This window comes from Haliotis rubra, unplaced genomic scaffold (genome assembly GCF_003918875.1).
Source record: "Haliotis rubra isolate DU_JTF1 unplaced genomic scaffold, ASM391887v1 Scf194, whole genome shotgun sequence".
Lineage (NCBI taxonomy): Eukaryota > Metazoa > Mollusca > Gastropoda > Lepetellida > Haliotidae > Haliotis > Haliotis rubra.
Genome location: NW_025765936.1, coordinates 645,077 through 661,895, shown reverse-complemented (window position 1 = coordinate 661,895; position 16,819 = coordinate 645,077). Strand labels below are relative to the sequence as shown.

Here is a 16,819-nt window from a genome sequence, read left to right as displayed (position 1 = left end):
GGAAGGATGGATGGATGGAGGGATCGATCTGATCTTGAAATTCGACTTTACGACGGAAAAAGCTGACGGATGAAATTTTGACGGGATGATGCGCTGACGCCGACGGATTTTGACGAGGATCCGGATGCGCCGAGCCTGACGGACTTTGACGTTTGATTTCCGACGACGGAAACGAAAAAGCCGGACGACGAAATGACGGAAAAGCGATTGATCGTGAAAAAGCGCTGACGGATTTGTTTTGTTTGATTTCGATGAAATGACGATGCGCCGATGATGAATTTTTGTGCCGACGGATGATGAAATTTTAGGGATCTGAGCGCTGACGCTGACCGGATGACGGTGCTGATTGATGACGGAAGCGCGGATGAGATGAAATGCCGACGATGAAATGACGCGCAAAAAGCGGCAAAAGTGATTTGAGATGAGCCGGAGCCGGATGATGAAAAAGCGATGGATGAAATGGATGTTTGAGCTGATGATGGACAGAAAGGATGATGGAAAAGATGGATGAAAATGGATGGAGAGGAACAGGCTTCTGGGCTCAGCCGGATGTTCTGGGGGAGAAGCACGTGGGGATATTGTGAGTACAGTTTAAGTAAGGACATGATCACGAGGACATGATCACGAGGACATGATCGCACTCTGAACATGCGCCTGACGTACCAGGAATGATATGAATCTTGTCTGTTGCTATATGCCCCTACGTTCTGATGTAACTACGACTCTACTACTACTACTACTACTACTACTACTACTACTACTACTACTACTACTACTACTACTACTACTACTACTTCCACCACTACTACTACTACTACTACTACTACAACTACTACTTCCACCACTACTACTTCTAATATTTATATTACTACTGCTGGTCTTGTTGCGAGTATTACTACTACTACTTTCAACTACCACTACGTGCTACTACCACGACTACTACTACTGCTGTTACTGCTACTACTACTACTACTACTACGGCTACGGCTACTACTACTACTATTGCTACGGCTACTACTACTACGACGACGATGACTACTACTACTACTACTGCTACGGCTACTACTACTACGACTACTACTACTGCTATGGCTACTACTACCACGACTACCACTACTACTACTACGGCTACTACTACAACGACTAATACTACTACTACTAAAACTACTACTACGGCTACTACTACCACGACTACCACTACTACTACTACTACTGCTACGGCTACTTCTACCACGACTACCACTACTACTACGGCTACTACTACCACGACTACTACTACAACTACTACTACTGCCACTACTACTACTTCAACTACTTGCTACTACTACGTCTACTACTTGCTACTGCTACTACTACTGCCACTACTACTACCACGCCTTCTACTACCACTACTACTACTACCACTACTACTACTACCACTACTACTACTGCTACTACTACCACTACTACTACTACTACCACTGCTACTACTACTACTACTACCACTACTACTACTACCACGACTACCACTACTACTACTACCACTACTACTACCATGACTACTACTACTACCACTACTACTACTACCACTGCTACTACTACCACGACTACCACTTCTACTACTACCACGACTACTACTGCTACTGCTACTGCTACTACTACTACTACTACAACACTATCACTACTTCTTTTTCTTCTTATTATTACTACAAACAAATACTTCATCATCATCAGCAGCAACAACAGCGTCTATGTAAACGCAACGGTACTCAAAGTAGATTGAGGCGGATTCCTTTCGGTGTGTTGAGCGTAGACTCTGATCGGACACTGAACGATTTCTTCAGTAAATTCAACGTTTCATTGTGTCGACAGTTCAAGCCTTACCCGGACAGAGAGAGGATGTGCGAAGGGAACCGAGTTTATGAGTGTACCAGAAGCTATTCAACTGGAGAAAGGTAACACCTTCATCACCATGTCGTCCCCGCATCGTCTCCATTGTTTTGAATTAGGTTTCAAAATTCAAGACCTCATTAAAGCTCTAAAAAAAGTTACAATGTTATATTTGGGATTACACTTTCCCAGCCAAGTATAGATTCTAGTACTTTCGTTGAGTTGAGTCCCATCCGAGATTCGAACCCACACCCTCAGAGTCAGGCACCTAATCGCCAGCACACAACGTCAGCCGTCTAACCCGTCCACAAAAAATGTAAGTCGGCCAACTGGTAGTCTAGACTGCAAACTTTGTGTACCCGTCTGATAAGTGTAAATTGGCACTGCTCCCTCTGCTGAAATCTATGATTACACAATGCCATTTAGAAAGTGATCAAATGTAACACATCATAGTAAAGAAAGTGTAATCCCAAATACAACATAGTGGGTGAGTGAGTTTAGTTTTACGCCGCACTCAGCAATATTCCAGCTATATGGCGGCGGTCTGTAAATAATCGAGTCGGGACCAGACAATCCAGTGATCAACAGCATCGATCCGCGCATTTGGGAACCGATGCCATTTGTCAACCAAGTCAGCGAGTCTGACCACCCGATCCCGGTAGTCGCCTCTTACTATAACATAGCAGTCAAGAGTACCAACTGTAACATGTGTTATATTTGGGATTACACTTTCTTTACTAAGAATATGCTACTTTGATCACTTTCTAAATGGTACTGGGGGCGGTTGGGTAGCCTAGCGGTTAAAGCGTTGGCTCGTCACGCCGAAGACCCGGGTTCGAATCCCCACATGGGCACAATGTGTGAAGCCCATTTCTGGTGTCCCCCGCCGTGATGTTGCTGGAATATTGCTAAAAGCGGCGTAAAACCAAAACTCAGTTAGTCAGTCAGTCTAAATGGTATTGTGTAGTCATATCTTTCGGCCGTGGGAGCTACTTGACGACGGAGGCAGTAAAACTCTATGTATTTTTTTAAAGAATTTAAAGGAATCATTGTTGCATCAATTAAACCAGTGTGTTTTTTCAGGTTATATCCCGCTCAAAACCAACAGAATCAAACTGGACCCCATTCTTGTTGTTCCCGTGAGTATTATTTGAGTATTGTTTGAGCATACTTTGAGTATGCATTACTAGTCCTCATCATATACAGACGTGAGAATGTATCTAAAAAAAACCCAAAACAGTTGATATTTGCATACAAATACATAGCGTTAACAAAACTTTCAAGATGTATAGGTTAGATTTGAGAATGAGTCGGCAGTATTTTCCCAACAAATCAGCTCTGGGCTGTTTACTAGTTATGAATAAATTCATATCAGTGTGATTTTGTTATTTTTAAAAAGTTTGAGCATGGAAGACATTTATAAAACCATTTTTTGTTGTAAAAATGTATATCAAACTATATCTATAAAAAAACTATATCAAAGGTATCTCTCGCTAGAATGAGTATTTTAACCGCCTCCGTGGTGTAGTCGTTAGAACGTCCGCCCGGAGAGCGGAAGGTCGCTGGTTCGATCCCCGACCGTGTCATACCAAAAGACGTTAAAATATGGTACTTGTTGGTCCCTGCCTGGCGCTCGGCATTAATGGGTACAACAAGGACTGGTCGGCTCGGAGTCAGTATAATGTGTCTGAGTGGGGTATTCATGCTTCACTGCGGCATGGTACCTCAGTGGGCTAGCACTATAAAACCAGCTTAAGTCTGGGCTAGTACAAGCAGCTGCACATACACACGCATGCACGTCGTCATATGAGCGAAATAATCTCAAGCACAACGTTATACCCCATTTCACCTCACACCACAATGAGTATTTTAGTGGTCTCAAATTCACACTAAACGGTAGATTGTCTCCCTTATGAAAATCAAAATTAACAAAGGCATTACTTTTGACAATGGAACTGTTTTACTGATTGTGTCTTAAATAAGCAGCGGTGGGGTAGCCTAGTGGTTAAAGCGTTGTTCGTGACGCCGAAGACCCGGGTTCGATTCCCAACATGGATACAATGTGTGAAGCCCATTTCTGGTGTACCCCTTCTTGATATTGCTGGAATATGGCTAAATGCGGAGTAAAACCCAACTCACGCTTAAATAAATATTTTTAACCGGATTTTTCAACTGTTTGTCTAAACCGAAGTTAAATGTACGGCGACGCGACATTGCCGCTTCGCGATTACATTTTCGCATTAATATAAAATGTTTGTTTTACATCTACAGAAGCTTCGAGAGATCTGTACAATAGGTCGCCCATTTAACGCCGCCACGGAGGTGAAGTGTCAACCACAGGCACGTCACTACACCCCACCAGCCTCACATGAGCCGTGAGTATCTTAATGAATAACAGACGCATGTGTATTTACGCTGTAGGCGTTTTAGCTAGCATAGGAGTAGGCACAATATCCATATGACGTAGGGGCGGATACAGCTTTTTGAGAAAGGGTGTGTGGGGTGTGCACACTATTGAGAAAAGGAGGGGTGCACACTTAATTTTCACCCGAGTTTCAATGGTCATTTAACAAACTTTCAACACGTGGGGGATGGGGTGGGGGTGGGGGGGTTGCGCACCCCTGCGACCCCCCTCTGGATCCGCCTATGTATATACATGGACCTTGAAATGTTTTACCGCCGTCCTCCGCCCGTTGTCGTCATTGACGTTGACGTCGGAGCTTGGACGATATGTTGTGAAATTACCAACGAAGCTGGAACGTTTACGATTGACGTAGTTTAGGAAGAGAGTGCCTGATGTGTAAGGAAGCCCACAAGTTTGACCGTATATCAGTGTCCTTGAAATATCCCGTCTAATTTGACCTTACTCTCAAATTCTTTACAGCTGAGGGTATAAGGAATTATCAACATCACTAAAAGAGCAGTGGAAATATTTTAGCGGAAAAATACTACATGACCTAACATTATAAATATTATTTTGTGTTTGAAATGTCAATATAAGTATTTAATTCCTCTAGTCAAAGGCTCATTGTTATATCTGAATAAAATTTGTAATATATAAGTATTTATAATATTTATTATCCATATGGTGAAACATAACCAGTGTCATATAAATCACATGTGCACACATCACTTCCGCCTAGCAACCATGGTTTCTGTGTTTCGTGGTCTGTGACGTCATTAAACAATTGAACGTGTTTTACAGCACAAATGTACATGAATAAAATGGATTATAAAGATATTATTACACTCGAGCAAGTGTGTCATGATTTATACGTACAAAATTTCACACCCATTTCTAATAAGTCGTATGCCACACTTGCTCGTGTAATAATCTATATATATGTACACATATATCAAGACGTTAATCGTAGTTTTAGAATAAACATAGAATTGTTTTAGTTAATATTAATAAACAAGGTCGGATTCAGGACATTCACAAAAATTAGTAATGACATAAACACATTTATTTATCTTTATAAATATTAACTCATTTCATAAGTACGACATTTCAATGTAGACAAATTGGCAAAGCTTAGGAAGATAATATTTGTATACATGTATATGTTATCATAGGCGGATCCAGAGGGGGGGGTTTGCAGGGGTGCCCCCCCCCTTGTCCTGAAAGTTTATTAAATGACCCGTGAAAACGAGTGAAAATGAAGTGTTCACCCTCCTGTTTTGGTCCAGTGCACAGATTAACTACATGCTGTCACCTGCGTCTACTTAATGGATTCGCCCATCAGAATACAAACAAAACATATATAACATTTTTGATGCTGCAGTTCATGATGGTTTTCATAGTAAATACTTTGCCTTCACAAAATATAAATTTGCAGTCTTCAGTTATGATTGAACAGGTACCAAGCTGCTTCAATAAGTAGCCAACTGCATCGAAGTACTGGATTGCAGTCTATAACAATATTATTTTAACTTAAAAACTCATTCGTTTATATTTCATCTTTACTCCAATATACTAAGCTTGGCTTGTTTGTTTTTTCTATCATATGAATACAAGAACATTCACTAACTACAGCATACCCTTCTCTCTTGTCCTTTACTTTCTGGTTATTAGATTATCTCTACAACAACATAATTACTGGTCTGTAGTTCTTCTGGGAGAGCTGATGGGCTATGCTCATTACATACCATGGGGGTGCCTCTACTCAGATAATTAATCCCTAATTAATCCGTGTAGTTAATTTGGGATGTAGTTCAAATGGGATGTAGTTCTTATGGGAGTAAACCACCCTGGTTATCTCCTTACAGGACAACGAAAGAGACGGCCAGAACTTTCCCAAGTCTTATATTTGGCGGCCACAGTGTCACGTGGAGCGATGACGTCATCGACGAAACTGTTGTCAAGGCGGAACTAGGATTAGACTGTTTTGCAGGAGACAGACAAGACGCTCACCTGGCAGTGACCAACACTGGATTAACACTTGCTTATGACTGGAAGGTATACAACTTGATTATATGGTTGACAATATCCGGATATTCCCAAGTTCAATTGACTTTAAAATTGTAAAGATTAAAACAAAACCGTCCTATTTCAACACGTTCATCAGACCTGATGGCGTGGAGAGAGTCTAGCCAAGTGGTTAAAGCGTTCGCTTGCACCGTTGGAACCAATGTTTGAATCCACTGTTTGTGTGAAGCCCATTCTCGATATCCCCGAAGCTGTTTTGGCAACTGCAGTGTAGAATTGTCTTCTCTCATTTATTCCTGGAATGGCCTTCGCAATATTTTTCGGAAAGTACCAAATTTGGCAGACTGACATTTAGTGCCAGATATTTCTTATTTAAGAATGTAGATCTACAAAATGATATAATCCTAAGGGCAGCCCAGAATAATTGTTAATTTCATGTCGGAAGCCATCTGGACTTGCATAATCATTCTAGCACCCGTGAAAGTCCGGGTTAGAATTGGTCTGCATCAACCCATGTTATCGTAAGAGGCGGCTAACGGGATCGCGTGGTCAGTCTCGCTGACTTGGTCGACACATGTCGTTGATCTTTACAGACCACCGGAGTATAGCTTGCATATTGTTGACTGCAGCGTGAAATAAGAAAGAAAGAATACTTCTAGACTTGAAACTTCCATGTTTATTGTATTCTCAAGGGTCTTGGTTGGTTGGTTCGTTTGTTGTTTTACAACACATTCAGCAATATTCCAGCTATATGACCGCGGTCTGTTAATAATTGAATCTGGACCAGACAATCCAGTGATCAACAGCATGAGCATCGCTCTTCGCAATTGGGAACCGATGAGATGTGTCAACCAAGTCAGCGAGCCTGACCACCGGATCCCTTAGTGGCCTTTTACGACAAGAATGGGTTACTGAAGGCCAATTCTAACCCGGACCTTCAAGGGTATCATGACTTAGACAAATATTAGTGAATGTTTATATTTATTTTCACTAACTTTAGATATGAACAATAGGTAGACCAGAAAAGGGCCTAAAGGAACTCACAGGTACAAAGATCTGGGAGACTGAGTGCCAGTTGGTATATTTCTGAGGTACTTCATCAAACACCTGACCTTGTGATGACAACGATAACGATAACGATAACGTGATGATGTGTTGTTGATATGTGTTTCAGAAACTGCAGACGGAGGATCCCTTTGGATTCAAGAAAGACGCTGTCCAGAGGTTTTACTTTGATCACAGTTATGGTAAGTTATACATGTACGTGACCCGTAAAGGTCCGGGTTAGAATATTGGTCTTCAGTTACCCATGCTTGTCGTAAGAGGCGACTAACGGGATCGGGTGGTCAGGCTCGCTGACTTGGTTGACACATGTCATCGGTTCCCAATTGCGCAGATCGATGCTCATGCTATTGATCACTGGATTGTCTGGTCCCGACTCGATTAGTTACAGACCGCCGCCATATAGCTGGAATATTGTTGAGTGCGGCGTAAAACTAAACTCAATTATACACGAACGTAAAGCACACTGGCCACATCTATCTCATCCTGTTACTGAAAGTATGTGTTGTTCTCTTCCACCCATTTCTCTATCGGCGTCTGTACTTCCCATACGTTCATCCATCAATCCTTCCTTACTTGCATCCATCCTTACTTTCATCGATCCTTCCTCACTTTCTTCCATCCTTTCATCCATCAATCCTTCCTTACTTTCATCCATTGTTCCTTCCTTACTTTCATCCATCAATCCTGCCTTACTTTTATCCATCCTTCCTTATTTTCATCCACCAATCCGTCCTCACTTTCATCCATCCTTTCATCCATCAATTCTTCCTTACTTTCATTTATCCTTACTTCCTTACTTTCATCCATCCTTCCTTACTTTCATCAATCCTTCCTTACTTTCATGAATCCTTCCTTGCTTTCATCAATCTTTCCTTACTTTCATCCATCCTTCCTTACTTTCATCCATCAATCCATGCTTACTTTCATCCATCCTTTCATCCATCCTTCCATCCATCCATCCACTCTTCCTTCCTTCCCTCCTCCCTCCGTCCACCAATCCATGTAACAGAATATCCCCCTGTGCAGGTATCATACTCCCCGGCGAGACAAAGCACATAGCTGCCTCCTTCAAGAGCCCTGGACCAGGGGTGTACACGGAGACGTGGGCGTTCGAGACCAACCCCCGGCTGTGTGGGGGAAGGCGTGTCCTCCTGACACTGTGGGGCATAGCCCGAGATAGAGACGTCAACAGGCACGGGAGAGACACCATTGAGGTGAGACCGCTCTCTTCGTTCTGGGAAACACAAGGCTTCGTTAAACATGTACAGTATAAACAACGGTTATGACGAACTGAATGGAACCACTAATTGTAGTTCATTTTAACCATAGTTCGTTATATGCATTTTGACTACAATCTACAGCAAAAGGCCTTGGCCTAGATTTTCGAAGCTCTTTTAGCACTATGATAGTCGAAAGTGTCATACATTAACATTAACTTACGACTATCTTAGCGCTAAGGGAGCTTCGAAAATCTGGGCCCAGAGTAGGTCCAGGAAAAATCATAGTTCGTTTAAACGCAGTTTGACTGGAATATACAACAAATGGCCGCGGTAGATAAAGTTTGTTATATCTGTCAGTTCGTTATAACTGTCAGTTCGTTACATCCGTCACTTCGTTATATCAGTCAGTTCGTTGTATACGTCAGTTCGTTACATCCGTCAGTTCGTTACATCCGTCAGTTCGCAACTCCGTCAGTTCGTTATATCTGTCAGTTCGTTACATCCATCGGTTCGTTATATCCATCAGTTCGTTACATCCGTCAGTTCGTTATATTTGTCAGTTTGTTGTATCCGTCAGTTCGTTATATCCATCAGTTCGTTATATCTGTCAGTTCGTTACATCCGTCAGTTCGTTATATCCGTGAGTTCGTTATATCCATCTGTTCATTATATCTGACAGTTCGTTACATCCGTCAGTTCGTTACATCCGTCACTTCGTTATATCCATCAGTTCGTTATATCCGTCAGTTCGTTAAATCTGTCAGTTCGTTACATCCGTCAGTTCGTTATATCCGTGAGTTCGTTATATCCATCAGTTCATTATATCTGACAGTTCGTTACATCCGTCAGTTCGTTACATCCGTCACTTCGTTATATCCATCAGTTCGTTATATCCGTCAGTTCGTTACATCCGTCAGTTCGTTATATCCATCAGTTCGTTTTATCCGTCAGTTCGTTAAATCTGTCAGTTCGTTATATCTGTCAGTTCGTTGTATACGTCAGTTCGTTATATCCATCAGTTCGTTATATCTGTCAGCTCGTTATATCCGTCAGTTCGGTATATCCGTCAGTTCGGTATATCCGTGTCCGTTGTAAACGTAGTCTACTGTAGTATATGTGATGCGCGAGGCGTTCTAACAGAGCTGCAGATAATCTGTATATTTGTATTAGATAAGCAAATAATATCATCACTCCCCACTTAATTTTGTATTACTTGCGGGCACGTATGACAACAAAACCGTTACCTCCAAGAAGGTAATCGGCTTGTCCCCGAAACAACACAAGTATGTCACGAATGGATTGTGTATGCTTGTGAGCACGTGTGTGTGTATGCAGGTGTTTGTGTGTGCGCGTGTGCGTGCGTGTGTATGAACTAATACTGCTTTATTGTTCAAGCTTACTCAGACAGAATGTCGATTGGACATCGATACCCCACTCAGACCCAGTTTACCGATTCGACCAGCCACTGTTGTATTCAATTAGTACGAGTGTCAAACTGTCAAACAATAATTGGTCTCTTTGGCCATCTTTTGGTATGAAGCTACCGAGGATCGAACCATCTACCTTCTTCTCACCAACAGACACTCTCTCCACTAGACCCCAGAGGCGATGTAGACAAAGCAAACGCGTTAAGGATAGTTCAATTCCAAAATTTCGAATGCTAGTTATTCGTGAATGCCATGTAAAAGTGAGTGAGTTGGGTTTTACGCCACTTTTCCCAATATCCCAGGGCATTCCAGAAACCGGCTCCACATATTGTACCCATGTATGGAATTGAACCCAGGCATTCGGTGTGACGAGCGAATGCTATAACCACTTGGCTACCCTACCTCCCGTGATGTCATCACGAAAATTTGAATGACAGTTTAACTATCTTTGTAACAGTGTGCCATTGAGACAATACAGTGAGAGAATCTAGTCTGACAATCCAGTGAGACATTCCAGTGTGACAATCCAGTGAGAGAATCCAGTGAGACATTCCAGTGTGACAATCCAGTGAGACAATCCAGTGAGACATTCCAGTGTGACAATCCAGTGAGACATTCCAGTGTGACAATCCAGTGAGACAATCCAGTGAGACATTCCAGTGTGACAATCCAGTGAGACATTCCAGTGTGATAATCCAGTGTGACAATCCAGTGTGACAATCCAGTGAGACATTCCAGTGTGACAATGCAGTGAGAGAATCTAGTCTGACAATCCAGTGAGACATTCCAATGTGACAATGCACTGAGACAATCTAGTCTGACAATCCAGTGTAACAATCCATTGAGACAATCCAGCGTGACAATCCAGTGAGAGAATCTAGTCTGACAATCCAGTGTGACAATCCAGTGAGAGAATCTAGTCTGACAATCCAGTGAGAGAATCTAGTCTGACAATCCAGTGAGAGAATCTAGTCTGACAATCCAGTGAGACATTCCAATGTGACAATCCATTGAGACAATCCAGCGTGACAATCCACTGAGAGAATCTAGTCTGACAATCCAGTGTGACAATCCAGTGAGAGAATCTAGTCTGACAATCCAGTGAGAGAATCTAGTCTGACAATCCAGTGAGAGAATCTAGTCTGACAATCCAGTGAGACATTCCAATGTGACAATCCACTGAGACAATCTAGTCTGACAATCCAGTGTGACAATCCACTGAGAGAATCTAGTCTGACAATCCAGTGTGACAATCCAGTGAGAGAATCTAGTCTGACAATCCAGTGAGAGAATCTAGTCTGACAATCCAGTGAGACATTCCAATGTGACAATCCACTGAGACAATCTAGTCTGACAATCCAGTGTAACAATCCATTGAGACAATCCAGTGTGACAATCCACTGAGAGAATCTAGTCTGACAATCCAGTGTGACAATCCAGTGAGAGAATCTAGTCTGACAATCCACTGAGACAATCCAGTGAGAGAATCTAGTCTGACAATCCAGTGAGACATTCCAATGTGACAATCCACTGAGACAATCTAGTCTGACAATCCAGTGTAACAATCCATTGAGACAATCCAGTGTGACAATCCACTGAGAGAATCTAGTCTGACAATTCAGTGTGACAATCCAGTGAGAGACTCTAGTCTGACAATCCAGTGTGACAATCCAGTGAGACATGCCAGTGTGACAATCCAGTGAGAGAATCTAGTCTGACAATCCAGTGTGACAATCCAGTGAGACATTCCAGTGTGACAATCCATTAAAACAATCTAGTCTGACAATGCAGTGTAACAATCCATTGAGACAATCCAGTGAGACAATCCACTGAGAGAATCTAGTCTGACAATCCAGTGAGACATTCCAGTTTGGCACTCCAGTGAAACAATCTAGTCTGACAATCCAGTGTGACAATGTAGTGTGACGATACAGTGATACAATCCGGTGTGACAATCCACTGAGACAATCTAGTGGAACAATCCAGTTGGACAAAATGAATGACGAGACGATTTTTCGATTCATTTTCTAAGAGATTGTCATAATGCTTCCATTTCCAGAAACGTCTCTCTCACAACCAGGCCATATCCATATGTCAGCGCATCCTTAACGAGGTCTTCGAGTCCATGACACCCTCACCCCGATTGAGAGCAGCAGACGACAGAAGTCCTACACTTGGATGTTTGAGGACGCGCCAAGAGTAAATGATCACTTCGAGGCTCTGAATCCTGGGGTGGGTTGTGATCATCAAGATTTGTTCACATAATAATTATAACTATTTAAAGGACGTCATCGCACGTTGATCGAAGGTATGCGGGCCTACAGTATCACATGACCGTAACACATTTTTCTTCGAATAGGAGTGTTATAAGTACTCGTTAGGATGTGAGAGTAGACATCATGGGCAGAAACATAAGTTATAGAAAGTCAGTTTAAAAAAGTATACACTTGAAAATTGTATTTAACAATCACAAACGTTACTGGAATGTGCCTGCACATTTCTTTAAATATGTATGAGGTCGGTGTTGAAAGTTTGTAAAATCCAAAAATGTCCATAGAACACGTGAGCAGATGGAAGTAAAAGTCCCTCGAGAATATCTGTGTACCGCTCACTTTTCATATTCCCTTCAAATACACAGAGGGGCGTTGCCCCTAACACAGATATGCCACCCAACACGTTAAATTTTGGACTGTACTTTGGGCGCTGATACAAAGGTTTTTCAGTTTGTTTGGTCCAGAATTTCAGTGTATTAGGAAACAGCCACACAGAACTTTCATCTGAGAAAATCACATTGTCCCAGTTAACATTTCTATGCTGTCAGCACCAGTTCAACCTTCTCTCCTTTTGTTCAGGTTTCATGATCGGTGATGGAATTCCTCGACTTTTCTGCCAACCCATTGCAAGCAGCTCAGTTCTAATTGTCTCCTTACAGACAACCACAGTTCCTCTATCAATCATATCAAGCCTTACGTTTTCTAAACTCCTTCGTTTGTTTTTTTAGAAACAAGAATACCAAGCCGCCTCCTGTCACCGACAGTCAATTTTCTGGGCTTACCTGCGCCTCCCTGGTGCTTAATGCCATATCCATTTGCAATATTTTTCAAAACACGATAAACAGTGGACAAAGGGATGCCTGTTCTACTTGAAATGACTTTAGCTGATCTGATGTCCTTGTTATAATACTCTAAAATCAACGTCCCCTTATCCAAATCATCCATACTGAGGATCACTGAAAATGTCATCTGCTAGTCAAGTAAACAAAGGGGGATAACTCTTCAGAAACTAATGAAAAAGGATTAATGAAGTTGTCTCTCTTGAATGAAACCAAGCATTTGATAGCAGGTCAAGGTTGTTTATACTAGAAATCCAATTAAACACATTCCTAAAATTCTCAATAAATTCTGGTCATACTAAAAGTGACGGTATTATCACCTCTCGCCAGTTCTTCAGTCAGATGTCAGTGTTAACTAACGATATTATCCCCTCTCGTCAGTTCTTCTGTATGATGTCGGTGTTAACTGATGGTATTATCCCCTCTCGCCAGTTCTTCTGTATGATGTCGGTGTTAACTAATGATATTATCCCCTCTCTCCAGTTCTTCTGTATGATGTCGGTGTTAACTAATGATATCATCTCCTCTCGCCAGTTCTTCTGTATTATGTCGGGGTTAACTAATGATATTATCCCCTCTCGCCAGTTCTTCTGTATGATGTCGGTGTTAACTAATGATATCATCTCCTCTCGCCAGTTCTTCTGTATTATGTCGGTGTTAACTAACGATATTATCCCCTCTCGCCAGTTCTTCTGTATGATGTCGGTGTTAACTAATGATATCATCTCCTCTCGCCAGTTCTTCTGTATTATGTCGGTGTTAACTAACGATATTATCCCCTCTCGCCAGTTCTTCTGTATGATGTCGGTGTTAACTAATGATATCATCTCCTCTCGCCAGTTCTTCTGTATTATGTCGGGGTTAACTAATGATATTATCCCCTCTCGCCAGTTCTTCTGTATGAGGTCGGTGTTAACTAATGATATCATCCCCTCTCTTCAGTTCTTCTGTATTATGTGGGGGTTAACTAATGATATTATCCCCTCTCGCCAGTTCTTCTGTATTATGTCCGGGTTAACATATGATATTATCCCCTCTCTCCAGTTCTTCTGTATTATGTCGGGGTTAACTAACGATATTATCCCCTCTCGCCAGTTCTTCTGTATGATGTCGGTGTTAACTAATGATATCATCTCCTCTCGCCAGTTCTTCTGTATTATGTCGGTGTTAACTAACGATATGATCCCCTCTCGCCAGTTCTTCTGTATGATGTCGGTGTTAACTAATGATATCATCTCCTCTCGCCAGTTCTTCTGTATTATGTCAGCGTTAACTAACGATATGATCTCCTCTCGCCAGTTCTTCTGTATGATGTTGGTGTTAAATAACCATATGATCTCCTCTCGCCAGTTCTTCTGTATGATGTCGGTGTTAACTAACCATATGATCTCCTCTTGCCAGTTCTTCTGTATGATGTCGGTGTTAACTAATGATATTATCTCCTCTCGCCAGTTCTTCTGTATGATGTCGGTGTTAACTAACCATATCATCTCCTCTCGCCAGTTCTTCTGTATGATGTCAGTGTTAACTAACCATATGATCTCCTCTCGCCAGTTCTTCTGTATTATGTCGGGGTTAACATATGATATTATCCCCTCTCTCCAGTTCTTCTGTATTATGTCGGGGTTAACTAATGATATTATCCCCTCTCGCCAGTTCTTCTGTATGAGGTCGGTGTTAACTAATGATATCATCTCCTCTCGCCAGTTCTTCTGTATTATGTCAGCGTTAACTAACGATATGATCTCCTCTCGCCAGTTCTTCTGTATGATGTCGGTGTTAACTAACCATATGATCTCCTCTCGCCAGTTCTTCTGTATGATGTCGGTGTTAACTAATGATATTATCTCCTCTCGCCAGTTCTTCTGTATGATGTCGGTGTTAACTAACCATATGATCTCCTCTCGCCAGTTCTTCTGTATGATGTCAGTGTTAACTAACCATATGATCTCCTCTCGCCAGTTCTTCTGTATTATGTCGGGGTTAACTAATGATATTATCCCCTCTCTCCAGTTCTTCTGTATGAGGTCGGTGTAAACTAACGATATCATCTCCTCTCTCCAGTTCTTCTGTATTATGTCGGTGTTAACTAACGATATTATCCCCTCTCGCCAGTTCTTCTGTATGAGGTCGGTGTTAACTAACGATATTATCCCCTCTCTCCAGTTCTTCTGTATTATGTCGGTGTTAACTAACGATATTATCCCCTCTCTCCAGTTCTTCTGTATGAGGTCTGTGTTAACTGACGGTATTATCCTCTACCGCCAGTTCTTCTGTATGATGTCGGTGTTAACTAACGATATCATCTCCTCTCTTCAGTTCTTCAGTATTATGTCGGTGTTAACTAACGATATCATCTCCTCTCTTCAGTTCTTCTGTATTATGTCGGTGTTAACTAACGATATCATCTCCTCTCTTCAGTTCTTCTGTATTATGTCGGTGTTAACTAACGATATCATCTCCTCTCTCCAGTTGTTCTGTATGATGTCGGTGTTAACTGACGGTATTATCCCCTCTCTCCAGTTCTTCTGTATGAGGTCCGTGTTAACTGACGGTATTATCCTCTACCGCCAGTTCTTCTGTATGAGGTCGGTGTTAACTAACGATATCATCCCCTGTCCCCAGTTCTTCTGTATGATGTCGGTGTTAACTAACGATATCATCTCCTCTCGCCAGTTCTTCTACCACAGTGATGTTGTGAGGGATCTGCTACTGTTGAACCCGGAGACAGGCCAGGACGAGTTGGCGTCTGATTCGTCCAGTGACACAGAAACAGTGCCGATACTTTCATTGGCCTCACTGAAGAAGGTAGGTGTTGTCCTCCAGTGGTAAAATGTGTGTTTTATCCCAGTCAGCAATATTGCACCTTTATCACTACGGACCAGTCACCTTTTGTACCGTTAACTTTCTGATGAAGTTTGATCAAGATGTAACTAAACTGCTCTTTTCTTTCAAAATGGTTGACATTGGTATTGATCGGTCACTGGTAATGCACAGGTGGAAATAACTTTAAAATTGCTAGTGTACTCCGGTACTTTGGCACATGTAAAATCACTTGCCCTAATACTTTTTCCACTATACCGGCCGTTTTCTTGTTGATTTTTTAAATCAACAACATAATTAATATTGGAAAGTCAACTGGACACCGGTACAGTGTGATATACAAATTTGCTCGGCCGACAGAAAAAAACACTGGACTCGGGCGTCGGGCAATGGGTTATTTCCACCCCTGTAATGCACCATGACCATATTTCTTATTTTAGAATTTGAACTGTTAATCAGTAGCATTGTTGGGTCTGTTTTAATGCACCGTATTCCACTTTGTTAGTCTAGACACTACATTTGAGTGAGTGAGTGATTTGGGGTTTTACGCCGCTTTTAGCAATATTCCAGCAATATCACGGCGGGGGACACCAGAAATGGGCTTAACACATTGTACCCATATGGGAAATCGAACCCAGGTCTTCAGAGTGACGAGCAATTGCATCGTTGCATCGAAGGGTCTTTGCTTATGAACCATGTCCAACTTTGCCCTTCTGGAGCTTCGTTCAAAGTGTTAACCTGTAACCTCCATGAGTCCTTGCTAACGAACGATGCCCACCTTTGCTCTTCTGGAGACTTCGTTCAAAGTGTTCACCCGTAACATCGATGAATCTTTGTTAATGAATGATGTCCGTCTTTACTATTCTGGGTATTT

General features: G+C 41.9%; 1 protein-coding gene across 1 annotated transcript; it reads left to right on the top strand.

Annotated features, from left to right (window-relative positions):
• The first annotated feature begins 503 nt into the window (after window positions 1–503).
• On the top strand, window positions 504–15,877 carry LOC124274742 (MYCBP-associated protein-like). Its single transcript, XM_046710114.1, has 9 exons — window positions 504–580; window positions 1,852–1,934; window positions 2,953–3,008; window positions 4,141–4,244; window positions 6,139–6,328; window positions 7,473–7,545; window positions 8,390–8,577; window positions 12,070–12,242; window positions 15,799–15,877. Exons 1-8 carry the CDS (start codon window positions 504–506, stop codon window positions 12,211–12,213), a joined length of 915 nt encoding a protein of 304 aa, XP_046566070.1. The 3' UTR covers window positions 12,214–12,242; window positions 15,799–15,877.
• Window positions 15,878–16,819: the final 942 nt, after the last annotated feature.

Bases quoted from the DNA above. Each gene is read 5' to 3' on its own strand.
- LOC124274742 (XM_046710114.1), top strand. From the start codon at position 504: ATGGATGAAAATGGATGGAGAGGAACAGGCTTCTGGGCTCAGCCGGAT. The intron at 581-1,851 runs GTGAGTACAGTT...TTGTGTCGACAG, and splicing joins GAGAAGCACGTGGGGATATT to TTCAAGCCTTACCCGGACAG. The intron at 8,578-12,069 runs GTGAGACCGCTC...TTCCATTTCCAG, and splicing joins ACGGGAGAGACACCATTGAG to AAACGTCTCTCTCACAACCA.